Source organism: Nicotiana sylvestris, chromosome 9, assembly GCF_000393655.2.
Source record: "Nicotiana sylvestris chromosome 9, ASM39365v2, whole genome shotgun sequence".
NCBI lineage: Eukaryota > Viridiplantae > Streptophyta > Magnoliopsida > Solanales > Solanaceae > Nicotiana > Nicotiana sylvestris.
The window spans coordinates 1,947,170-1,974,882 of record NC_091065.1 but is presented as its reverse complement, the minus strand read 5'-3'; the positions used below and the strand labels follow the sequence as shown (position 1 = coordinate 1,974,882).

At 32.3% G+C, this 27,713-nt stretch overlaps 2 protein-coding genes across 2 annotated transcripts; both read right to left on the bottom strand.

Annotated features, from left to right (window-relative positions):
* Positions 1–8,359: 8,359 nt before the first annotated feature.
* LOC104224949 (large ribosomal subunit protein uL1z-like) lies at positions 8,360–11,880 on the bottom strand. Its single transcript, XM_009776679.2, has 5 exons — positions 11,769–11,880; positions 10,347–10,566; positions 9,413–9,578; positions 8,792–8,997; positions 8,360–8,664 (listed from the first exon to the last, which is right to left on the bottom strand). The coding sequence occupies exons 1-5, from the start codon at positions 11,771–11,773 to the stop codon at positions 8,611–8,613; spliced, it is 651 nt and encodes a 216-aa protein (XP_009774981.1). The 5' UTR covers positions 11,774–11,880; the 3' UTR covers positions 8,360–8,610.
* A 10,519-nt stretch (positions 11,881–22,399) lies between these two features.
* On the bottom strand, positions 22,400–27,638 carry LOC104224948 (ABSCISIC ACID-INSENSITIVE 5-like protein 1). Its single transcript, XM_009776678.2, has 6 exons — positions 27,566–27,638; positions 26,131–26,409; positions 25,040–25,365; positions 23,413–23,484; positions 22,753–22,782; positions 22,400–22,619 (listed from the first exon to the last, which is right to left on the bottom strand). Exons 2-6 carry the CDS (start codon positions 26,381–26,383, stop codon positions 22,533–22,535), a joined length of 768 nt encoding a protein of 255 aa, XP_009774980.1. The 5' UTR covers positions 26,384–26,409; positions 27,566–27,638; the 3' UTR covers positions 22,400–22,532.
* Positions 27,639–27,713: the final 75 nt, after the last annotated feature.

Sequence of the window (27,713 nt, the reverse complement as noted above, 5' to 3'; positions counted from 1 at the left end):
TCCTCGGTAGTGTTGGTAAATGGGGAAATTTGGGGATAATTCAGTGGTAATATTATCCTGAGTTTGGGTCATTGATGGAGCAGGGTTAGTTGGGTAAGATAGGGGTAACTGCCCTGTAGACCAAGCCTGGTACATTTCAGCCATTTGCTGTTTGAGTTTAAACATCTCTTCTTTCATTTTCCCGACATCCATCTCCTCTAGCTCAATACCTGTGTCAACATCTGGGATAGACATACTTTCGGGTATTCGTCCTTTTGATCTCGTGTGATAATGATAATATGCCAGTATACTCTTTAGAGAAACTAACTGCTTGAATTCTGGAAATGAACAAACTTGTTAGTTTTGAGAATTTAACACATATATAATTACACGTTGAGATGCAATGCTCCTAGACAAATATCCCCTTTCTATTATGCATTTGCTCGACTGCTTGTGTCGTCCCAGTTTTCTTGAAAATTTTATTCACTTATATTTTATTTTATTTTATTATATATATTTTATTGTGGTGGTCGAATCTTATAGAGATTGCCTACGTATCATGCCCCTGCATGAATCAGACCTTGCGTAGTTCGGACCAATAAAAGATAAGCAATACTAATCATTTTTTTTTCAATTTTCATATTGGGTTTCAAAGGTTTAAAAATGACCTACAAACTAGAAAATCAAACGACCCACATATTATAATCAAAAGTTTTACAAACTCCAAAACAAACGGCCAGCTTCCTTTCTCCGTTTGACAAATGCAACCAAACGGTTATTTTTGCAAATGTGGCCCCGTCCAAATTTTGAGGCCGGAGAGGATTATTTTATGACACTTTACACACTTGTCCGTTCTTTTACGAAAATAGCCTTTCGACAACTGAAAGATACTCTGAGGCTATTTCGGCAAGAACGGTTTAAGACGCGGCCGAAGCTGGCTCGGCTTATTATGACAAAATTCAAACGGTATTCACCTGACCGCCGACTATTTATTTTTATTTTATTTTTTTTTAAATTACAATAAAAACCTGGTGTTGCAAACACGGCCCTTCAGCGCCTCGGGGACGAAGATTTTTAAGGCTGTGTGGGTCAACTAGACCAAAATCCTAAACATGACCCAAAAGGTGGTTGTTTATGCAAAGTCGGCCTTCTGGCGTCCCATTCGGGAACATTCGGCTATGTCTTGATAAAACAACGTCACCCGACTTCTTTATGACTCTTAAAATTCGACATATTTTTTTTTTGGCTATTTTGTTTTAGCAAAAAGTGGAGGCTGGACACTGCCCGACTTATTTATGAAAAAAAATTAAAATTTTGACATGTTTTTTATTTATTTATTGGTTTTTGGCTATTTTAGCAAAAATGGGGGTTGGACCCGATGAGGGTTGCCTACGTATCTCACATCCGGTGAGAATCAAACCCGCGTAGTTCGGGCAGGTCATGAATAAAGTAAGTAAACTAATTTTAAATTATTATTATTTTGAATTTGTAAAAGAACTGCTTTGAAAGAAGAAATGAAGTATATATATTTTTTTGATTTCTTTTTGAAAGAAAAACTCGTAAAAATTCCTTTTCTTTTGATTTGAACTTTGAGACTTTCAAAAGTAAAAGGAAGTTTTTTTTTTTTCGAATTTCCATTTGTCTTTTTTTTTATTCTAAAGAAAAAAAATATTTTTGGAATTTTACTTTTGATAAAAGAAATGCTTCTAAAAAATATTTTTTTGAATTTTGAATTTTCTTTTCAATTTTGAAAGAGGAATCAAAATATTTTCGGATTTTTTTTCTTAAAAGAAAACATTTTTATTATTTTTGTTTTATCAACAATGGAAAATAAAGATATTTATATTATTTTTTGCAAGACATATTTTTTGGAATTTTATTTTGAATTTTCTTGACAAGAAAAATACTCTTTGCAACAAATAAAGATATATATATCTTTTGGAAATAAAAAAAACTTTTCGGATTTATATATATATATATATATATTTGCGACAAATAATGAAAGACCTTTTTTTTTTTTTTTGCATTTTCATAAGCAAATAAAATAAAAAAAAAACCATTTTAAAAATAAGACTCTTTTTTTATTTTCATTTTCTATTTTTCCTTTGCTTTTAATAAAACAAACTAATAAAACATTTTTTTTTCATTTTCTCAAAATTTCGGCAGAGTTTTGACAGTTATTTGGGCATTGGTTTTTTTTTTCAAAAATAAACAGTCAATTCCCTAACCGCTATTTTTTTTTCAATTTTAAAATATTATTCATGATATTCAAAAGTCAGTCAACACACAAATCCGGATCAAATAAATGCGCAAGTAGCAGCAAGTAAGATGCATCAGGATGGTCATTTTTTTGGTACACCTGTCCTAGACAGACCCAACCCCTGTGTTGAGTCTCCAAAGTCAAATGCACGTGATGCAAACAATCGCTCCTACTAGGGATCCGGCATGAAGCTGAGTTATTCTAAGTGAAAAAACCTGAGGCATATTGATCTAGCCCTGGCTTACCCAAACGGACAGTTTGAGCCGAAGCGGGGGCAACGTACCGGGAGCACGAAAGTCTACCCGGCCTAGTTACTTGTCCCAACTTCGTCTTATTTGGTATGACTTTAACAGAAAGGTGGGCCACGCGCACGTGTGCACCATAAATTTAGAAGACTCAGAAAGAAGGGGGTTTCGTAGCAGTTGTATATATTCATAATTCAAATAATATTAAAGCGGTAAAAGTGTCATTTAGCACATTGGGCATATATCATGTAAAAAAAATCAGATAATAAATAAAGCCAACTATAACAATTATTTTAAGCTCGAATTCTTGAACCCTGAACCAGTGGTTCTGGGCCAAGTCCCCAGCAGAGTCGCCAGAGCTGTCACACCTCCTTTTTCCGCACCCGCGAGGGTGCAAGGGAGTTTTTCCAATTAAAGGACAATCGAGACGGGATTGGTTTATTTATTTCAGAGTCGCCACTTGGGAGATTTAGGGTGTCCCAAGTCACCAATTTTAATCCCGAATCGAGGAAAAGAATGACTCCATATTACAGTCTGCGTACCAGAAATCCGGATAAGGAATTCTGTTAACCCGGGAGAAGGTGTTAGGCATTCCCGAGTTCCGTGGTTCTAGCACGGTCGCTCAACTATTATATTCGGCTTGATTATCTGATTTTATACAAATATGAACTTATGTGCAAATTTTATATTTTAACCGCTTTATTATTATTGTTTTTAAAAGAAATATGAACATCGCTTAAAACACGTCTTTGGACTGCGTTACATGAAATGCACCCACAATCCGGAACACGTTTTATTTGATGTTTTGGGATTTGGATTCGGGTCGCATGAAATGCACACCCAGGCTTAAGAAAGTAAAATATTAAACACGCGCCTAAAGAGACTATCGCGTTATTATTTTGGGGAAGACCGTGAAATTCGCTAAACGGTCCTTCCGAATTCTAATTAAACCATACATTTTGTGAGGGCCCCGCAATCTATACGTTTTATTTGGCGAGGCTCGTCTCATTTTTATTTTTAAAGGATAAACCTACAATGACTATATTTTCTATTAAGTTCGTCTCTAAAATAAAAGAAAATCTCTTAATTATTTACATGCTGAAAAACGTAACTTATTAGTTATTAGTTTACGGCTAATGCGAATGGAAAATTGCGATCGAGTTTGTACAAAGAAAAACTGCTTTCATTTTATATTCTGTTATTCAATAATACTAGAACATGAGATTGACCATAATATCAAAACAGATTAATTATTCTCCGTAATTTAAACTAACATTATTAGATGAAGAAAGTATACATATGCAACCTCATTATTCATTAATCATTCAACTACATCTTTATACGAAGAAAGAAAAATTATATTCAACCACAAATCTAAACAGGAGGAATTCAACAGGAACAAAGCCTGATTAATATTTCATTTTTTGCTTCAAGCCGAGATTGTACAAATGTGTACCTGGAAACAGCAGTACAAGAACAAAAGAAGGAGAAGTCAGCAGCAGTAATAACACAGCAACAGCAGATTCAGCAACATCGCAAACCAGTACAGTAGGAATAGCAGAAAACCCAGGAGACTATAAACGACTCCAAGTATAGTGAAGAAGTAAAAGGTAGGAAGGTTCTGACTATTTCAGATCTTAAGCGAGGCAATGAAGCAGTAACTATTCTTTTTCAACTTCAAAACTCTCCAAAATGAATTCTGCCCCTGTATATTCAGTGTATCCAGAATGTATATCGGGTGTATACTTCTCACTCCGCCCCCTCTTTTTTTCTTCTCTCTATCTAGTTTTTCCTCTCTTTTTTTCCACCCTTCTTCCTAAATTTTCTCTTCTATTTATAGCAAAATTTTCGAAATTTTCAGATTTGTTTTTTATTATTTTATTATTTTTTTAATTAAAAGAAATCTCACTTACAAATTGCTTTTATTTTTTTAGAAAAAGAAATCCCACCTTTATTTACTTTTATTTTTAAAATTCCAACTTTAATTACTTTATCTTATTTAAAATCCCACTTTTTATTTTTTTAAAAGAGAATCTCACTTTATTTAACTTTTCTTTAAAAAATAAACCACTATCTTTTCTTTTTCTTTTAAAAATGCTACTTTCAATTACTTTAAATTTTTTTAAATTTTCAGATATCTTTATATTTATTTTTTAATTCCAACCTTCTTTTACTTTTAAATTTTTTAAAACTTTTTACTTTTTTTTTAAATTTTCTACATTCTTTTACTTTTTTTTATTTTTTTATTTTTTATTTTTTTAAAATCATTTCCGAAATTACTATATATATATATATATATATATTTTTTTTTAAATAAAAATAATAAATAAAATAAAATATTTTCGGATTTTTTTATATATATAAAAAAACAAAAAATAAAAATATTAATAGTGATAATTCACTTTTTTTTTTTTTTGGTTTTGTTTTGTGTTGGACAAAAATGAAGAAGGGGTGTTGGGTTAATGGATTGGGTCGTAGGGAAGATTGGGCCATTTTTTGGGCTTATAGCTTGAAATTGAAGAAGAGGCCCAATTCCGACTTTCTTTATATTTTCGCTCTCTTTTCTTCTTTTATTTTTCTAAAACTAAATTATAAAAATACTTAAACTATTATTAAGAACTAAATTAAGTTATAAAGGCGCAAATTAACTCCCAATAACAATTAACGCACAATTAAGTATTAATTAAGCATAAAATTATATATTTGGACATTAAATGCTAAAAATGCAAACGATGCCTATTTTTGTAATTTTTAATTTTTGTAAAACAATTTTAATTACTAACAATTGTAGAATTAAATCCTACATGCAAAATGCGACATATTTTTGTATTTTTTATTAATTTAGCGAATAAACACGCACAGACAAATACAAATAATTCTTCAAAATATCACAAAATTGTACACCAAAGAAAAATCATTTTATTTTTGAATTTTTTGGGAGTAATTCTCATATATGGCAAAAATCACGTGCTTACAACCCGAACCGACTGAACAAAAAATGCCACTATGCTATTGAAGTAGGAAAACCCAAAATTCTATTCCCTGTTTGTGGAGTTGTCCTTTAAGTTCAAATACCAAATTACCAATCTATCGCATACACAGTTGAGCTCGTCACTGGTAGATCGTGTGCAGAAAGTAAACATTCTTTCACTAAGAATAATTGATTAACCATTAGGAATATGCCGTTGCAGTCGTCGGATGCGAGAGCCGGAGCAATTTCTAAAGTGGGCTTTGCACAAATTCGGTGGAAGAAAAAGGAGATCTGAAATTTTAATGGAATGGGGGAAGAGAATGTGATGTATCAAAGTAGAGAGAGAAAGAAAATAGTGTAACTGATTAGCGTATTTAGTGACTTAGGGCTAGGAAGTAACCAAAATTAAATATTTTGCTATAAACCTTAAAATGTATCTATAGAATATAATTTTTTTAAATTTTATTTATTTAAAATAAATAAGATCTTAACATTTGCTATGGGAGGTAAAAATTCCTAAAATTTTTAGTTTCCGTAAAAAATTGTTTCATTGACGGAATTTTTTCCAAAAAGTGAACTAATTATATTTTTCTTTTTGGAAATTTCATACTTAAAACTAAAGAACTGCCACGAATATTTCAAACGTAAGTTTTGGAAAATATCTAAATACCATATATAGCGAGCGACAAACTATGTTGCAAATTTTTCATTGATGCAAATTACTAATTCTTCGTATGTGCATGATCTTTACTATTTTCCAACTTAATCCCTTAGATTTCTCATTCATCTGTTAGAAATTAGATGAAGAGAATTGGAAGGAAATACCCAAAATAATTATTTAAATATTTACTCCAATATTACAAACTATATAACATCATGTTTGTTTGGTTACCAGCACTATTTATTATACCTCATTTGTCCTAGAGAAACTTTCAATATTTCAGCAATAATTTATTACTATTATAAAAGTGGGAAGATACAAAGTAAAATATTGGTAGACCAAAATGTCTACATAAAGTAGGTGTTTTTTTTTCTTCTTAAAAATACATTTTTTGACATTAATGTACAAGATATTTTATCAAATCTTATAAGTTAGCGAAAAATATTTATTATTTGTAAGTGTAATAAGAAAATATTTTAATAACTATGAATTAGCATGACACTAAAATTAATATAAACTTCTAATCCATATAATCTAGCCTCACGAGTGTCGGCAATATAATTCATCAAGCTATACATCAAAAGAAAAAGAATTTTAATCCAGTTAGAAATATTTTTCGTGAACAATTTACGTATTACTTGAATACTAATATGAAACCTTAACAAATCACGAATGTGAAACACCTAACTATCAATCACTTCGTAGTATTCTATTATAATTATTAACTGTCACGTAAATATTAAGTATTTGATTGTAGCAGAGATCTAAAGGCTATATGCAATTGTTTATTAGACTATAACCTTAATGTTATTTCATCCGTTCTAACTTATGTGAACCTATTTGATTGGACACGGAGTTTAAGAAAAAATGAAGACTTTTGTAATTTGTGGTCCTAAACAAGTCAAAAAGGGTCCAGAGTATTTGTGTGGTTATAAAAGCTTCTCATTAAGTGTAGAATTGTAAGTTTAAGCTAAATTGTTTCCAAATTTAAAAAGTGGTTATTTTTTTTGGAACGAACCAAAAAGAAAATAGGTTCACATAAACTGAAACGGATGAAGTAATATTTATAGGACTTAGTTTGATCATAAAACTTTTTCAGCTGATTTTTTTCTCTTTGCTTTCTTTCTCTCCTCTACCCTCGCCTTTTACAAAGTGTGGGGTAAGGCAAGAGTTAGTGGTGGTTTTACACACCATCAATATACATCTTTTATATATAAACTTATTTAAAATTGGAAACTCACTAGCCCAATTAATTTGAATTTGCGTAGCATAAGTCCCCCTTAAAAGGGGAAAGCATTCCATACGGGGATCTTTTGTATTTTCAAATCTCGAATGTGAAACTTACAATTAAAGATAGTTGGATCTTATTCATTTCACCGTAATTCTTGGTGGTTCAATCATACCAAGTGACTTTAGTGTAACATAGTTACTTGATAGGGTAATAAAAACCAATATCGACCTTGAGAATTTACTTGTATATTGATAGGCATTAACAACAATGTATAAGAATTAGTTTATCATCTAGCCCTTCTTCATACGAATCAACTCCTTTTGCATAGAACTCTCTTGGGTTTGAGTTTAACTAGATGTTAAGACAAGATCACATATTTTCAGTAGATAGAATCATTATCTTTTAGTTTAATAACTTTTCTCTTATGTTAGAAAATAATGACTCATTATATTTCTCTTGAAAAGATATAATACCATTATGGAAGAGTTTAAATTAAATAATTTGATAATTCCATCAGTGATCTTTAAGTAGATATCTTCTATATTTATATTTTTCTCATGTCATTTAGAAATGAACCCAAATAGAGTGATAATCCACATTTACGTGGTACAATCAAACATTTATATAACAGCATTATTTGTTCCGAATTTTTTTTATTACTATAGTAACAAGCTATTATAGAGAACATACATTATAACATAACACAAAAAATTAGTTCCAAAGAAAATATGGCCGTTATAGTAAAGTGTTGTTATTGTGGATGGGAAAAGTCTGACGGTATCTTATAGATTTTGTATACGTTCATCGAATTTTTATAGTAATTCTTTTATGCTTATTACAATAATAATCACAGAAATGAATATCATAATCGTATGCCAGGAATTAAAATTCTTAAGTACCTGTTAAATTTTTTGGATAAAACAAGACAATTTTTAGATATCTATTTTTGTGTCTGCATGCCTGAATTTTTACTTTAGGCTTCAGAGAGAAGTAATTTAGGTAATGCAAAGTCTAAGAGCAAAAAAGTTTTCTGGCAGATATTTTCTCCTTCAGGATAATAATTTGACAATCTTCAAGAAATCTAAACCATGATAAAACAGAGAGAATTGTGGTACCATCTTAAAAGGAGAAAATAAAATCATCACAAAACTGATATCAAGTTCAAGACAAAATCCAGGATCACAACTAACCAAAAATTTCAATAGCATCTATAGCGCATACAAAGCAAAACGCCAGAACTGCCAAGATTGTAATACAATTTCCTTAGAAGACGCGTTGAGTCTTTCCCATGGTACTCTTCAAGTACAGGCATCTCACCTGTTAGCATTAACGACGAAGAGATATTAGAATAAGTTTGAACATTGAATGAAGTTATCAGACTCGAAGAAACTATAAGGTAAATGCTCGGGGATAAACGAAGTTATAGGATGTTAAATAAACTCACATTTTGCCAGTTCTTTTTTAGCAAAGACACTAGAAAGTTGACACTCATCTGCACATTCTGGAAGATTTGTTTCTCCTCCATATCCATATTACCGACAGCAACTCCCATGCAAAGCACCTTCTTCAATTGGAATTTTATAGTGGCCTTGGTCTCGTTAACCTTAGACTCGAGCGATTCTTGGTGGCTAACAAGGCTAGGAAATTTACCTGCGGTTTAAAGTTAAAGAGAAGTAGTTTATACATTGGCAAAAATTATTTGAATAAACCATTGCGAGTGAGATGGCACTTAGGATAACAACACCAAGTCTACAATAGGAAAAAAAATGTACGAACTTTTTCACACTAAGATTGATACGACATTGACAGCTAGAAATGATATTTGGGGAAATTTGGTGTATTAGAGAGCTAACATTTCATTAACAAAATATCTGGCTGGTAAGTGCGTGTATTTTTCTGACATCATATGTACGTATAGGTAAAGCCAATGGTGCTAGGGACAGTACAACTCAATCAAAATAAGGCACAACCACCAATATGCACAACTATAAAGCACAAAGATGAGATGTAAACCAAAGAGGCTCAAGAGCTAAGCTAAAACATCAAAATAGTCTAATGAACTTACCGGCTTTGTTCAAGCCGGGCCCCAAGAGACGGGGGATTTGCTTTATAACAGCTTCTGATGCCAAAAAAGCATGGTATTTCTTTGCGAGCTTCTTAACCAACTTCTTGTTTTTGTTAAGCTTCTTCAGGCCTTCCACGTCCATGTACTCCAACCCAATCTTTTCAGCCTGAAAAACAAACGCAACAAGCTTTCATCACCCTTGCACAAAATCACCTTAAGCAGTACCCCTAGAAGTAGCTTTAGCCTTCAGGTAAACTAACAAACACAAAATTTTCAAATAGTTATGAGGACTAGGCAATCAACTTCATACAAAAATGGAACTCTATGAAATTTGCTGCTTCCTCAAATCTAAGACATAAATGCAATAGCACTATCTAAATTTATCAGGTACCAGTAGTGTGCATCCCAAACAAAACATTCAGTCACCGCCAGGACATTTAATCGAAGGACAACTCGGTTCACGGAGCATCCCGCATTCACACAAGGTCCACAAAAGGTTCGTACCCCAAGGGGTGTGATGTAGACAACTTATCCTAATGCAAGCATAAGTGGTTGCTTCCACGGCTCGAACCCGTGACCTATAGGCCTCACGGAAACAACTTTACGGTTGCTCCAAAGGTCCCCTTCATTGCCAGGATGTTTAATCAAAGCCGAAAAAATAGACCAGAAAATTTTGAAGAGTGCTTTGATAACGAATGCTATAATCCCATAACCACACTAAGCTTGGAAAAAGAATAATTGAATCACGTTTTATTATACAAATCATTGAAGTATGAGCCTTTAAGGATCCACCGCCTAAAACTTAACAGAATATTATTGAAGTGATACTTATGCAAATGTGAGTCAGTCAGTAGCTTGTTCAACTGCCAAAAATATGGTAGACAAACTGAGAAATTCAGCTCCATTATTTCTGTGACTAGTTAACATGGATTACCTCTTCAACATGCTGAGCATCTCCAAGCATGCAAATCTTCATCTTAGGGCGAGGAATGTGAGGCAACTTGACTGAACCACTGAAACGCTTGTCCTTTTGGGGATCATAGTTTTTCAGCCCAATCTGGAGCTCAATGGTTTCAGTGAACTTCCTTTTCTTCTCATTTGAAGCGCTCTTAATCACAGTGATGGCTTCTCTTAGGGCATCACTCTGAAGCTTACTGTAATTATTAAGGTAATTAACAAGACAGTACAAGATACTCCAAATAGCAAATTTAGTAAAGTTCTTATCAAAGATATTATGCTAAAGGAACAAAAGTAAAATATAATCAATCAACTATAACTCAAGGTCCCCAACCCAAACTAGTTGGGCTCAACACAGTGGCGGAGCCACTTAGGCTCAAGGGTGGTCAGTTGAACACTCTTCATCAGAAAATTATACTGTGTATGTAGGTCAAGTATTACGTTTTATGCGTATATACTAAATAATCTTCAACACCTTTAGCGAAATTTTTGACTTTGCCACTAGGTCAACAATATACATCCTCTATATCCATTCATTGATCCTCTTTTCCTTCCCCTTATTGTGATAAGGTAAAGCCCACCCTCAAACTCACCACCTAAGGGTCAACGGTGGCCCTTTTCGCTCTTTTGTTACTCAAACTCTCAACCTCTTGGTTGAAAGTGAAGTCCCCGTGCCACTGGAGCAACCTCACTTGCCATATCCATTCTGCTCTATTTCGGTCCCATTTCATTTCAACACTCAATAATCCATCAACTAAAGCAAATTAAGTTTTCTCTAAATTATCTATATCTCACACTCCAGCCCCCTACACTGAGATAAAGTTCAGTAACACTGACCATACCAACCGTATTAAAATTACTCATAGCAAATACGATGTAGACGATCCAATCTCTACACCTAATTTGCAACATTTGACACCTGCCAAGTAGTAAATTTTACTTGACTTTCTAAAATTTGACTCAAAAAATATAGGCATTTTTCATACATTAGATTCATTAGCACATTCCGAATAACCCCACATCAACAAGTGCCATTTTTTCCGTATAAATAAAGAACTAAAGAGAACTACTAGTATTTTTTTTATTTCGTATAATATTAGCCGTATATGAGTTTATATAAAGTAAATGATATAGGGAACTGAGGGGCAGTTGTTTTTGCTGTAAATAAAAAGTTAAAAGATCAAAATTTCTATAAAATGAGAAAATTATCCATCTCTAGTTTTACTATTATGCCAAGCAAAATATTGTCATATATTAAATCAACAATTATCTAATGAACCCAAATCCTACATTCAAAGATTCATAAGTGATAATCTACAAACTCTAAATATGAAAAATAAAATAACATTTACATCGAAAAAGGATAAAAAAAAACGAAAATTTGGAGTTATGTTTATACCTCATGGCTCAAAGGAAAACTCGAGAGTTGGCTGCAAACGAAAGGGAGAATGAGTGAGTGAGCGAGCGGCGGAGAGGTGGTAAGAATTTGAGGGTTAAAACTGGTTCCGATTGGGCCTATTTGCACATTCTTGTGGATTATGTTGCTTATTGGGCCTGCCTGCTAGAAGATATTTGGTCAAAATAGCAAAGTATAGCCAGTTTTCGGACTGGTCAATCAAAAATAGCCACCATTTATGAAGTCAATGAAAAATAGCCACTATTTTGCTGCAACAGTGACCGGTCCCGTATAATATACGGGTGTTCGGTGCATCTGTGTACGAACTCCAGCATATTATGCTGGACCGGTATACTTTGCTGACTCCTGTATAATATACGGGAGACTGGAGCACCGGTGCTCCAAACTCCAGTATATTATACTGGACATTCATACTTGCTGGAACTCCCGTATATTATGCTGGAGTTCTAGCGTACTTATGCTGGAACTCCAACATATTATGCTGGAGTTCCAGCATAGTTATCCTGGAACTCCCGTATAATATGCTGGAGTTCAAACATACTTATGCTGGAACTCCCGTATAATATGCTGGAGTTCAAGCATACTTATGCTGGAACTCTAGTATAATATACGGGCATATTTTCCGGGTTTTGAACAGTGTTTTCGCTCAGATTTATCTTTACATGAAAAGTGGTTAAATTTCGATTACTTTTGAAACTGTGGCTATTTTTGAATGACCGGTTGTAAATCTGGCTATTTTTAAATTTCTCCCAGATATTTGGGCTTGTGCTGAAGTCCATTTTTTTCATAGCCGCTCTCAAAATAATAACCGAAAATATATATATATATATATATATATATATATTATATGTTATATGCAAAAATTATACTAATTTTATATATTTTTTTAGCTATCGAATGTAAATAGTTTCTGGCACGTGCTAAAAATGATAATACCCCTTTTTCAAATGCAAGAATCTGCTAAAATTTTGTAGAAATATGACCTTTTTAGGGGGTCTTTAACTTTTGACTCTCGCTTGCCCTATGGGAAAAATTTCAAGGTTTAAAGTTAAGTGTTACCTATGGGATAAGTAAGGGGTAACACTTGTTAAATTTGAAATTCTGCTCACGAGGCAAGATGCGACGAAAATTTAATACCATCCACTTTGAGGATTATTTGTGTACTACAATTTGCACCAGTGTCGTTTCTGATGGCTTGTATTTAAATTTTGTCCTTATTTTTAAAAAAAAAAATCCAAATATAAACTTACGATGTGGCGGAGCATAACTTGTTCAGAGTAATGCTCCACTTGTTCAAAGTTGTCGGCCCGACATAATTTCTATGTCCGCTTCAAAATGTTATATCCCACCAATTTATCCGTGTTTTGTGTGATTTCTCTCCTTTCTTCAATTGTTTTGCTTCAATCTTATTTTTATTGTTGTTCTTAGTTTGATACTTGCTTTATGGCCAAGTTAAAGAATTTTTATAGCTCTCTTTGATTGATTTAGTGGAGCTTTGAGGGCATTTGGTCACATGATTTTTACCTTCATATTGAAGAGATTTTTCACGTAAATCTTTGTATCTCGTATGTTTAATTATTTTACCTTATCATATTTGTGTTGGTTGATATACTTGCTACTCGTATATGTTTGTGCTTAAATTTATTTGTTTTTTGTTGATTCAAATAGATTGGACAAGTTAGACTTGGATATTATTCTGCTGCTACTAACTTGTCATGCACATTGTTTATGCCTTGCTGTAATATCCCATAATTTTAAACAAGAATATAGTAGTCATTTAGCAAACTAAAAAAAAGTGAAATGCACAAAAAGGGACGAAGCCCACCCAATTTTAATCTGGCAAAAGACAAAAAAAAAGGGCTAAATACGCAGTAGACAAATAGAGAAAGGAGATTTGGGTGAAATCCTAATCAAATTAAAAGGGATTAAGGGAAGGGAAAACTCACGGTATCAAGATAAACAAAAGGAAGGGTTAGGTATTGAAGCATATCAAGCTTCGGCAGAAGCTATTCAACACAGTAGAAGGAAAAAGACAGGAAGGTTCTATCTATTCTCGTTGAAGGAATTTATAAAGTGGGGAAGAACAAGGTAAGTAAAAATTTACTCAATCTAGCCCCTTAAACGGTTGTTTCGTTAATTAGAAACAAGAAAAGATAAGTTACTTTTGATTTAGCACAAATATGAATTTTGAATTAGATGAATAAGTATTTTATTAATTTCATAACAAATAATCTAGCCTAATGAAGAACCACTAGTGCTTATAAAGCACTACGTAAGAACATGAATACAATCCTTTTAAATCAGTTCTTTTTACCTTGTCTCTGTATATAGAATTATCATGGTATCAATTCAAAATAAATAAATAAATAAGAATAATTAGAAAATTGTAGTTCCTATTGATTTAGGTACTACTAAATTGATTAACAGAGAATCAATAGCTATATTTCCGAGGAAAAAAAAGGAGGGAATGTCATGATAAGACTAGTTATGTTAATTGTTCACGAAGCTGATATATAGACCGATTTTGTGATAATATAGGTAGTTGAATGAGTCTTATGGACTGCTCGAGGTGACACGCTTGGTATTTCGACACGAGTACTGTGAGTAGTAATCTTACCGTAATTTGTATTTTCATAACCTGCATGGTTTATACATTATTTTGAAAATAAAAGGTGTTACCGAATATTTGAAATTTGCATGTGGGACAAGTCCTTTACTTGATATGGTACCGAACAGTTTACTTGAGATATCTATAGTTATTTAAAATATTCTCACTGTTACTAGACATGTTTTTACTGCTATTTGAAATATGATTACTATTACCGAAATGGGATTACATGATTTGACAAGAATTGAAATGCCCTGTACTATTTTGAAAATGCTTTCCTACGAGTATTTACTGATTACAAAGACAAGTATAGATGGGAGGAGACTTTGAAGGATCCCGTAGCTAATGGCGAATTCGTTAGACCTGGTGCACCTTGTATTTACCGATTACCGAGAACAGTTATAGCCCTCACTAGTGGGAAGGTAGAACTAGCACACAGTTACAGTTTTCCCTCGAGTAGGGACCTGCAGTTATATTTGACTCTTTTTACGAAGGGGTCCACACAGTGATACAGATTACATGATCCTTTTCTGAAACCTTCCAAATATAAAGATTTGCTATGACACAGTATTTACCGAGTTTATTAATGAATTGTTAAATTGATTTTGTTACAGAAAACACATGATGAGATTGATTATTATTACCGTTTTAAAAAAAGGGTATTTTATTATGTGATTATTATACAAGCATGTTTTCTGACTTGTCCCCAATTAAAAATGATTGTGGTTAAGTGTTATTATTCACTGAGCTAGCGACTCACTCCCCGCTATTTTTTTTATAGAAACAATAGTTGACGGGAGCAAGAATTTCGTTAATTAGAGTACACGAGTTGATAGTTCCTAGTGAGCCCCGCATTTGTTCGCGTGGGCGAAGAGCTAATTTAATTATTATGTTCTGTCCTTTTGAACTCTTAGAGTCGCTCCATATTCATTTTATTAGTGTCGTGTGTATTCGTTCATTATTAGACCCATGACTAGTATTAGATTCTCTCATAGTATTTTGGAGATAAAGTTAAGATTACCGTGTTGCAAGTGATTGATTAATAGTGGTGAATAGCTGTTTGATTAGTTGATGAAAATTATGAGATATTTGGTCGATATAGGTTGGTTTTGTTACTGATTTTTGAGACAGGGTAAACTTTTGGATAGTCCTAAAATAGGGAAAACTCTGTCCGATTTTCTGTAAAATACCGATGAAGTTTATTTAGGGGCACTTGCTCCTAAGCGCCGGTCATGATCCTAAATTGGGTCGTGACAAAGATGGTATCAGAGCCCTAGGTTATTCTTATGACTAATGGAGCACACGTCGGTAGTAGACTCTCAATTATGGTTATGTAGCCGGTCATTCCCATAATTGTGATTCTGCTAGGGCGTGATAAGATTGTATTGTCTTTCTTTCTTATTCCTCCGTATGTGTGTGGAGATTAGGGTCAAATAACTAAATCTATCATTACTTATCTTATTCGTGTATGGTTCGGACCAATTACCTTATAATAGAATTTGCCTAGAGGTTCAAACTTCAAAGACGTCAAATTTCGGCAATGGACATGCAACCATCTCCAAGCAAAGAAATGTTACATAATTAGTATACAAGATCAGTGAAAGGTTCATTGTGCCATGTGAGGTGCTTTCCGATAAAATGCATAATAGAGTCTGTTTCGAAAATTTATACTAGTCCACCACTACAGTGATAAAGGAGTGCTATCACAAAAAGGTACTTACCTCCATGGAAAAAAATGAGATCTTTATGGAGGTAATAGATAAACATGAGAAGAATGAGAAAAAAAATAGGGTCTCTAAAGTCCTCATGCACCTAGAAGATTATGGGGACCAACAAACAAAATATTCTTACTACGTTATGAGCTATAGGATATTTCATGAAGAGGTCTATGGAATAGGCAACTTTTAGACTAGAAAACATGGCGAATACATGAAATGCTAGTGTACTCTTAGGGATGCCAACAAGAGCAATACAACTAATTTGGGAATAATTTCACTAAAGGGTTTATGAATCAATTCCTTCTTATCAGTTTGTGACATAAACTTGCCTGCTAGATCATTTAAAATATTGATTTAGACAATGGGTATACTCACATAATACCAAATTTTCTTAGCTAGATACACAAGCAACATCTTAAGTTTAGAGGCTTGTTGAAGGGTTGGTTCACCGTTTAAACAAGGCAATACTCTCATATACGAAGATTTTGACCTATTATGTGGAAGTTGAACTTGCTAGAAAAAAAAATAATTAAGAACTGGATGTGATTGACATGCAACTAAGAATTCATTTAAGAAGGTAGAGACTAGGAAATCTCGCAGAAAAAAAAGGGATATAGAGTTAGATAAATAACATCTTGAGATATTATGGGATCCTTTAATAATTTCTACTTTTATGAAAGAATATCGTACAGTTGAAACTTAGTATTAAGCTTATCAGATTCAAGTTGAGAGAGAAAATACCATATCTAGACAAATTGTACTTGACCTTTATAATTTTGACGTGCTTATAGGTGTGATTGGTTAATATCTTATTCAATTACCTTTTATTACCATGCGAAGGTAGTTAGAGTGACATATCTAGCAAACCAAAAAAAAGAAAAAAGGGAGAAAGAATCGTATACCAGTGATAGTCGAGGTTATACCATTTAAGAAGGCTCTACAATTATTAAATAAGAATGGCTAAGGTCTCGTAACTTCCGTAAAGATATCCAAGCGATATTGAAAAATAAAAGTATCATAGTGAAAAATTCTCTAATATATTCTTAAGGATTTACCAGTACTACCTCCAATATGAGAAATAAACTTCGATATTTATTTGACACTTGACACAAACCATATTATGTGGCACCAACGAAATTGAGAGAGCTAATGAACGATTTTGAGACCTACTGGATACGGCTTTTATCATATAGAGTGTTGCGCTATGGGGTACACCAATATTGTTGAAAAAAAAACAGAAAGAGGGAGAAATAGGTCCATAAGAATGTAAATTGACTACATATAATTGACTAAGATAACAATATGCAATATGTACTCATTGTCTCATATAGATGACTTGTTTGATTAGTTACAAGGAGCCTCCCACTTTTAAAATATTGATCTTTAGTCTGGTTATCACCAACTTAGAATAAGAAAGGAAGATATTTCGATGTAAGCCTCTAGAACTCAGTAAAAACATTATGAGTTACTTGTGATGACTTTCGGACTGGCCAATTCTCTAGCCGCATTCATAGATATAATGAATATGGTGTTCAAGTTATTTCTGGAAAAAAAAAGTATCATGGTCTTTATTTATGATATTTAGTATATTCTTGTAGCTAGAAAGAACACGAAGATTTACTTGGAAAAAAAAATTGTGTTATAGATGCTGTCGAAAAATTAGCTTTTTACCAAGTTCTTGAAGCATGAATTTTAGCTAGAGTCGGTGGCATTCCTCGGGCATATTGTAACTAAGGATGTGATTATGGTAAATTCTAAGAAGATATAAACAATTCAAAAATGGCAAAGATCAACTATTCCTATAGAGATATGCAGCTACTTGGTTTAGTAGGCTACTACATGCATTTTGTACATGATTTCTTCAAAATAGCAGCGCCACTAACCTAACTAATACCACAAAAAAAACTATTGGATAGAGGAATGTGAGCAGAGCCTTCAGAAACTCAAAATATGTTTCGCAACTACACTAGCAGTAACCTTACCATCAGGTTCGGGAGACTCATAATATTCAGTGATGCTGTGAGGGTGGATTAGAATATGTTCTCGCTTCTCACGCGTATGATCGTGTTATAGCTTATGCTTTGGGATAGTCCAAGAAACACGGGCTAAACTATCTTGCTCATGATTTGGAGTTGGTTGCAGTGATTTTGGCTTTGATGGAATTACTTATACTACGAAACTTATGAGATTTATATTGACCACAAGAGCTTAAAATATATTTTTTAGCACACGCATCTAAATCTTCGGCATTTTGGTAGATGAAACTACCCAATGACTATGATGTTTCTATTTGGTATCATTATGGAAAGATCAATATGGTGGCTGATGCATTGATCAAAAGATCTATGGGCAACTTGACACATATAGTTCTGCCAAAAGGACCTTTGACTAAAAATATACAGAGGCTAAAAAGGGTACATGTATCCAATTTAGTATGGAGAATATAGAGATAATACTGGCTTGTGTTAAAGCCAAGTTTTCACTGGTAGAGCACATAAAGGCCACTCAATATGGACTGTTTTATACTTCAGGAACGAGCATAAAGAAATATTGATCACTTTTGTCTTAATCTTATTTAAAAAAAAAAAAAAGAATCAAGTGTCTTGGAATCAAATATTCAGACAGTCTTTCTTGCTATCGAAATCTGAATAAAAAAAATTATATATGAAAATAAATTGCGTCGAATAGTATTTGAACCTATACCAAAGGTATGGAGATGAGTGATTATGTAAATATCGAGATGAGGTCTTAGCTAATAAAAACAAGGATATGACTATTGATATTCTTCAATTAGGTAACCGCTTATGTGTACCAGATATAGATAGGTTAAGACGAGTTATTCTTGAGGAGCTTACAACTCTAGATACACTGTACATTTGCTGTACCATGGGTAGAAGAAAATTATAATTGTGAGAAAAGAAAGAAGAACGATTTCTTTAACTTGTTTATGACTATTTGACTTGTTAGCATGTCAAGGTAAGCATTTATGATTTGCAGGACCACTATAACAATTCGAGATTTCTAAGTGAAGATGGAATATAATTATAGTGAATTTTATGACATAACTACTTTAAACAATAAGAAGTTATGATTATATGTTGGAAATTTAAATAGGCTTTTATAGTAAGCATACTTCTTATTTGTCAATACTTTTATAGTAAAGTGATATATGCACAAATATACATAGATTGGAAAATTGTCCGACTTCATAAGATTTTATTGTCCATTATTTCTGAAAGAGGATCACAATTTACTTCACGCTTTTGAAAATCTTTTCAAGAATTATTGAGTACACGAGTAGATCCTTGTACTGCATTTCATCCACAGACAAATATATAGTCTGAAATTACTATACAAATCTAGGAGGACATGTTGAGAGCTTGAATATTTTCTCTTGGAGGTAGTTGAGATGATTCCAAACGTTAAGCTAAATTTACCTACAATGATAGCTTCAGTTAGAGTATTAAGATGGCATTGGATGAAACTATATGACGATGTCGTTCCCTTATTAGATGATTAAAAACAAATGAGGCTAAAGTGTTAGGTTCAAACTTAGTAGTATAAGAAGCTTTTGATAAGATCCAGTCAATCAGACAGATATTACTTACATCACAAAGCAGACAAAACTCTTGTACAGACGAAAAAATTAAACTTAAAATTTACAGTTAGTGATCGAGTGATCATACGAGTCTTTCTTATAAAAAGCGTGGTGCAATTTAGAAAAAGAGAAAAGATGAATCCAAGGTACATAAGATTATAAGAGATACTTGAAGTGATGGGAGTCGTCGCTTACCGTTTAGTTCTGAGTTATTGCTTTTATTATCTAGTATTTCATATCTTTATTCTATATAAAAAAAAAGTATATTAGACTCCTCCCATGTGCATGAAGCACCAATTATACTATATGATGAGAAGTTAACTTATGACGAAGAGTCAATCGCTACTGCTGACAGATAAATAAGAAAGTTACGATCAAAAGAAATTGTGTTGTTAAAGTCTTATGAAGAAATCATACCATTGAAGAACTACTTGGGAAGTAGAAGATGATATGCGCGTCAAATATTCTCATTTATTTCAGTCTACAGGTGCGTACTTGAGTTAAATTCAGGGACCGAATTTTATAAGGTGGGGAGGATTTAATATCCCATAATTTTAAACAAGGATATAGTAGTCATTTAATAAACTAAAAAAAAGTGAAATGCACAAGAAGGGCCGAAACCCACCAGATTTTAATCTGGCCAAAGATGAAAAAAAAGAAAAAAAGGGCTGAAGGAAAGGGTACGCAGTAAACAAATAGAGAAAGGAGATTTGGGTGAAATTCTAATCAAATTAAAAGGGATTAAGGGAAGGGAAAACTCATGGAATCAAGATAAACAAAAGGAAGGGTTAGGTATTGAAGCATATCAAGCTTCGGCAGAAGCTATTCAACACAGTAGAAGGAAAAAGACAAGAAGGTTCTATCTATTCTCGTTGAAGGAATTTATAAAGTGGGGAAGAACAAGGTAAGTAAAAATTTACTCAACCTAGCCCATTTAACGGTTGTTTCGTTAATTAGAAACAAGAAAAGATAAGTTACTTTTGATTTAGCACAAATATGAATTTTGAATTAGATGAATAAGTATTTTATTAATTTCATAACAAATAATCTAGCCTAATGAAGAACCACTAGTGCTTATAAAGCACAACGTAAGAACATGAATACAATCCTTTTAAATCAGTTCTTTTTACCTTGTCTCTGTATATAGAAGTATCATGGTATCAATTCAAAATAAATAAATAAATAAGAATAATTAGAAAATTGTAGTTCCTATTGATTTAGGTACTACTAAATTGATTAACAGAGAATCAGTAGCTATATTTCTGAGGAAAAAAAAGGAGGGAATGTCATGATAAGACTAGTTATGTTAATTGTTCACGAAGCTGATATATAGACCGATTTTGTGATAATATAGGTAGTTGAATGAGTCTTATGGACTGCTCGAGGTGACACGCTTGGTATTTCGACACGAGTACTGTGAGTAGTAATCTTACCGTAATTTGTATTTTCATAACCTGCATGGTTTATACATTATTTTGAAAATAAAAGGTGTTACCGAATATTTGAAATTTGCATGTGGGACAAGTCCTTTACTTGATATGGTACCGAACAGTTTACTTGAGAGATCTATAGTTATTTAAAATATTCTCACTGTTACTAGACATGTTTTTACTGCTATTTGAAATATGATTACTATTACCGAAATGGGATTACATGATTTGACAAGAATTGAAATGCCCTGTACTATTTTGAAAATGCTTTCCTACGAGTATTTACTGATTACAAAGACAAGTATAGATGGGAGGAGACTTTGAAGGATCCCGTAGCTAATGGCGAATTCGTTAGACCTGGTGCACCTTGTATTTACCGATTACCGAGAACAGTTATAGCCCTCACTAGTGGGAAGGGAGAACTAGCACACAGTTACAGTTTTCCCTCGAGTAGGGACCTGCAGTTATATTTGACTCTTTTTACGAAGGGGTCCACACAGTAATACAGATTACATGATCCTTTTCTGAAACCTCCCAAATATAAAGATTTGCTATGACACAATATTTACTGAGTTTATTAATGAATTGTTAAATTGATTTTGTTATAGGAAACACATGATGAGATTGATTATTATTACCGTTTTAAAAAAAGGCATTTTATTAAGTGATTATTATACAAGCATGTTTTCTGACTTGTCCCCAATTAAAAACGGTTGTGGTTAAGTGTTATTATTCACTGAGTTAGCGACTCACTCCCCGCTATTATTTTTTATAGAAACAACAGTTAACGCGAGCAAGGATTTCGTTAATTAGAGTACACGAGTTGATAGTTCCTGGTGAGCCCCGCATTTGTTCACGTGGGCGAAGAGTTTATTTCTCTCCTTTTGAACTCTTAGAGTCGCTCCATATTCATTTTATTAGTGTCATGAGTATTTGTTCATTATTAGACCCATGACTAGTATTAGATTCTCTCATAGTATTTTGGAGATGAAGTTAAGATTACCGTGTTGCAAGTGATTGATTAATAGTGGTGAATAGCTGTTTGATTAGTTGATGAAAATTATGAGATATTTGGTCGATATAGGTTGGTTTTGTTACTGATTTTTGAGACAGGGTAAACTTTTGGATAGTTCTAAAATAGGGAAAACTCTGTCCGATTTTCTGCAAAATACCGATAAAGCTTATTTAGGGACACTTGCTCCTAAGCGCCGGTCATGATCCTAAATTGGATCGTGACACTTGCTTTCCCCAATCAAAACTACCTACATAAATTGTTTCTTTATTTTGTAAATCCAAATGTAAGCAATAACTTACATGCACACAGAAGACTAATAATTGTGTCAAAAAGACATTGTTAATAACATTACAATCCTTGTAAACAATTATGCTAATTCACCATGAGACACTTGACATCCTTCTAAGTCTTCTCAGTTTGTTAGCAATCCATTGAGCTTTTGTTGGTTGTTTCATTTTCTCCTCCTAATACATCACAAAGACATATGAATAAATTACAAGATAGCTATAAACAAACAAATAAATAACTGGATTTAAATTACAACTAATCTTAAAACATATTTCTTTACAAATATATTTATAAAGGAAATAGTCATACCTCATCTTTTCTTCTGGTTGCAACTTGAGCCTTGGCCATGTAAAAAAGAAAAAGAAAAAGAGTAAGTGATAATTATTAAAGGTGCTATATGTGTATTTAATAATTACACTCATACCAATTTATTTTTTATCTTTTTCTTTTTTGGTTAAGAGTTTAAGATATATATATCGTCAGTGTAAGGCAAGAGCGAAGTTATACTCATGTAAGGGTGGTCAATTGACCACCCTTCATCATAAAATTACAATATATATATATATATATATATATATATATATATATAGGTAAAATATTAGGTTTTAGATGTATATAATATATATTGACCACCCTTCGTCGCAAAATTACATTGTATATATAGATAAAATATTAGGTTTTAGAGATATATAATATATATTGAATACCCTTTGTTGGAATTTTTTTTATTTCTTTCAAGTTTGAACACCCTGGGAGAAATTCTTGATTTCGCCACTGATGTAAGGATTTTTATATCATGGGGTCACCTTTATTTGTTTTAACAAAGTAATTTATCTTATTTTCAATATTATAAGTCATAAATTTTAAGAAAATTTACCTGTAAAAATATTCTTTAGTGACCTGATAGCATATAAAATTACTTACACTAATGATGATATAACTTAATAATATTTTCATCTTTCACCTTACCACAAGTAACTTGAGTTTTTCATTCTCTTCTCTCAGTCGATTGAGTTCTATTTCCAATTCTGCTGTATATGCCTGCATCATACCAAAGTTTACTTCATCAACCAATCAAAAGTCAAAACTATCATATTATTGAATTAGGAGGGACTTATTAGCAAAAACGAATTTGGAAGGACTTAATAAAGTCCAAGTTTAAATGTAATAAGAGACCAACAAATTGAAAAAAAAATAAAACAAGATCATTATACTATGGTTTTTACTATTATTGTAAGTAATACCATGAATCCAACCTTGGTTGGGTTTCTTCACCATTTATCGAAAAATTTAAACTCTTATTACTGTTGTATAATATTCTTATTATCCTAAATTGGACTCTTCTTTTTCATATTTGTGTTACAGAATACTGTTTTTATTCTCGTGGATTGTTTAAGGATTTCAAAGAGATTTAAAAATTACCTCCACTCATCGCATGCAGTGGCGGAGCCACATTGAACCAAGGGGTGTCAAGCGATACTCCTTCGCCGGAAAATTACACTATATTGTTAGTTTTTTTGTTTTATTTTATATATATTTACTATATGTTGATTCCCCTTGATTTTTCGATGTATCTAATTATTTATATTTTGACACCTCTTGATGAAAATTCTGACTTCGCCGCTAATCGCATGATCACATAATGCAACATAATATTATAATAAAATAAAAATCCTGACTTTAAATCTCATTGTCACCCTTCATTAAAAAAGAACTTTCACGTGCTTTCACTTATCAATAAGATTCAGACTTGTGCATAGATTGTGAATTTGGACATAGAATCTTTAAATTTTTGAAACAAAATTTGTATATTTGAAAACTACATAAAAAGTACTATAAATCACATTAATTAACTAACGATTCAAAACATTAAAAAGAGAAAAAATTACGGTCAAACAAAAATTTCGTTTGATTCTCAAAATCCAGACTCCGCCACATAAATTGGGACGGAAGGATAACTGAAAAAACCTGTAGCATTCTCTAAAACTTTGACGGTACAAAATATCATTTCAATCGACTATCAATCAACTATATGCTTTAATCACAAACAGTGCTGATCAATTATTATTTTTAAAAATAATCTCTTGACTTTTGATGGTTCAACCCTTATTTATGTGCCGTTTTACTCTGAAAGGAAAATGAGCTTTGCTCCGGGAGCTAGGCGCTCCCGTCATTTTCGAGTGAATAATTTGAGACAAAGAGAGTGTTTGGCTTAGCTTATAAGCTGGTCAAACTGGCTTATAAGCATTTTTTGGTTTATCTACGCAAATTAAAAGTGCTTATAAGCCAAAAATAAGCCAAAAGTCATAAGTTGGTCTCCCCCTAACTTATTAAATTTCAGCTTATAAGCACTTTAGGTTTGACCAAAATATTTACTATTCTATCCCTAAAATACTTCTTTTTAAAACAAAACTTTTCGTATACCCAATTCTTCAGCTACTTATTATTAATTTCAGCACTTTTATTCAAACACGTAACTGCTTATTTTTTAAATCAGCTTCAGCACTTAAAAGTGTTTTTCAGCACCTTATGCTTATCAGCTACTCTAAATCAGCTAAGCCAAACGGGCTCAAAATTAAGATGAAAAAGTTGTTACCTGCTTTCTAGCTCTAGATCGTGCAGCAGACTCTCTGTTCTTAATCATTCGACGTTGTCTCTTCTCCATTACTGTTGCTTCTAATGAAACACTTGATGATCTTCTTCTGCTATTGTTAATTGGTTCACTAACATCTGATGCACTGTTGGAATTTTCAATATTTTCTTTATTTGTTGTAGTGATTTGATCAGAATTCTGGTGTCCATTAATGAAACCACCATTAACTTGTTCAAAGATTTGATGATGTGTTGAAGAAGAATCAGCATCTCCTTTGCCATTTTCAGCACACTTTGAGTGGCTGAGGAAATCATACCTTGAATGTTGTCCTGCGCGGGTCAAATGTTTTCATGGAATTTTTGAATTTTTTTTGTTTTCTATTCGGTGTCTGATATGTAGGATCGAAATAATATGGTCCATACGGAAGCTAATAAAGAAAACTTTGGTAACGATAAATTAGGAATAAAAAAATATATCAAAAGTGACTATCATTTAAAGTGTTAATTGACCTATATTTATAAGAAAGGAGATTAAAAAACTAATATTAATTAAAAAAAAAATACCCTAATAAGAGATTTATTTCTTTTAGTAGTCTTTTTCCCTTCCTACAAGAAAGAGAGTCCTAATAGATTAAAATTTAGGGCAAAATCCTAATAAAATATCCATATTGGAACCTCGATCAATCCGAATTCATGCCGCAAAATAAATAAATTAAAGTGTTTTAAAAAATTGCACTAAAACAACAACATTTGACTTTTTAAATAGTAAATGTATCATTCTTATGAAAAAAATGCTTCTAAAGTGGGGATTAAAATAGGGATGAAAAGTTTTAAAAAAAATTGGAAATGTGACTCAGAGGTCAATAAAGTGGATCTCAAATCATGAGGTGTCACGTTTAAATATCAATGGAATAAAAATATTATTAGGTAATTCTTCTCATTTGTCTAAACTTTGATGGACAGAATTACCTAATAGATGTGTTGATGAAACGTGAAAAATATTCCATGAAATTAGTTAAGGTGCACGCGAGCAGGCCGAACACCAAGGAAATAAAAAAGCAAGGGTAAAGTGAAAAGGTTACAAATATATGTTACCTTCTTTTGTTGGGATATCTTGATTTGAATTGGGAGTAACTTGATTTCCTTCATTGTCCCAAAAATTATTGAGTAGGTCATCTAAATTCATAGACCCATAATTTCTTCTCTTCTTGCTTTGAAATTCATCTAAGGTTAGTGAAAATGCAGAAGTATTTTGCCTACTTGATGAAGAAATTGAATGGTATTTTGAAGGTTCTGCTTCTAAATTGATTTTACAATAGTCAACACTGTTATTCTCAGATACTTCCATTCTTTACCTACAACTTCGTCAAATCTCTGCAAATAATAAAAGAGTTAGTCTTAGTAGACGTTTGGACATAAAGATTATAATTAAAAAAAAAGTATTTGGAATTAAGTTGAAAAATAATATTTGAAATTTAAAATTACGTTTAGACTTGCATTTCACCTGAAAACTTATTGTAGTTTTATCAGTGGCGATGCCAGAAACTTTTTCAAGGGTGTTCAAATGAAAAAAAATTCCGACAAAGAGTATTCAATATATGTATATATCTATAAAACCTAATATTTTACCTATATACTCAGTATAATTTTCCGACGAAGGGTGGTCAGTTGAGCACCCTTTCAAGCATGTGGCTTCGCCCCTGAGTTTTATGAGTGGAGAAAAAAGTTTTTCCGACAATTTGAAAAAGTGGTCAGAATCATTTGTTGGTTTTTGAAAAACTCATTTTTAAAAAATTCAAAAAGTTGCAAAATTTTATGGACAAACACATTTTAAAAAAGAATTTCCGAAAAAAAAAGAATTTTTTTTATTTTTTTTTGGATAAACTATTCCACTAGAAACATAAAAGGGCATAGGGGTAAGTTCGCCTTTATGTCTTTTCGTTATTTTTTTTTTCCTTTTCTCTATTTTTTGGTTTTATTTTTATCTTTCATTTTCTTCTTTTAAGTGTTTTATATGGGGCAGAAATCATTTTTAACTCGCAGTCGAAATATTATTATTTTGAGAGTAACTATACAATGTCATTTTCCCTAACCACATCGTCTTGCGGTCTTTTCTTGCTATAAGATTGAGTTCCATTCCCACTTAAAAAGCCCGACACTTTTCATTTTTTGGATTACTTGTTTTAAATTTAATTACAAGAGAACAATTATAACAACATATTCACTGAAATACACAAGTGAGATATGAGGAAGATAGCGTATACGTACATCTTATTCCTACTTTTGTAAGATAAAAAAGACTGTTTTCGATAGACCCTCGGCTCAAGAAAAGCATAACTCCAATAATCATTAAGAGGCAAAACGATAGTGGGAAAGTCTAGAAGCAGTACCAACAACAAGAAAAATAAAATAACCGAAGTTAAAAAACATGATATTTCAAACTTTATTTTAAATTCGATAACCTTCAAAAACTTTTAAATTGGAACAAGTGGAAAACTTAGAAAATAAAGAAGGGAGGGAATCAACATACTTTAAGACGAAAATTGAGATCCAATATCTTCCTTTGCAGAAATATTTTCAATAAAATCTTCTCTGAATTGAAGGTTTCTAGATATCAAAAAATTTCATCAATTATTTTTCACAAGCAGAAAAAGATATCAGAAGAGTAAAGTAAAAGA

Bases quoted from the DNA above. Each gene is read 5' to 3' on its own strand.
- LOC104224949 (XM_009776679.2), bottom strand. The intron at 9,579-10,346 runs GTAATCCATGTT...TTTGTTTTTCAG, and splicing joins ATGCTCAGCATGTTGAAGAG to GCTGAAAAGATTGGGTTGGA. The intron at 8,998-9,412 runs GTAAGTTCATTA...TTTAAACCGCAG, and splicing joins GCCCGGCTTGAACAAAGCCG to GTAAATTTCCTAGCCTTGTT.
- LOC104224948 (XM_009776678.2), bottom strand. From the start codon at position 26,383: ATGGAAGTATCTGAGAATAACAGTGTTGACTATTGTAAAATCAATTTA. The intron at 23,485-25,039 runs GTAACAACTTTT...GGTATGATGCAG, and splicing joins GATCTAGAGCTAGAAAGCAG to GCATATACAGCAGAATTGGA. The intron at 22,783-23,412 runs GTAAGGTGAAAG...TACATGGCCAAG, and splicing joins AAAAACTCAAGTTACTTGTG to GCTCAAGTTGCAACCAGAAG.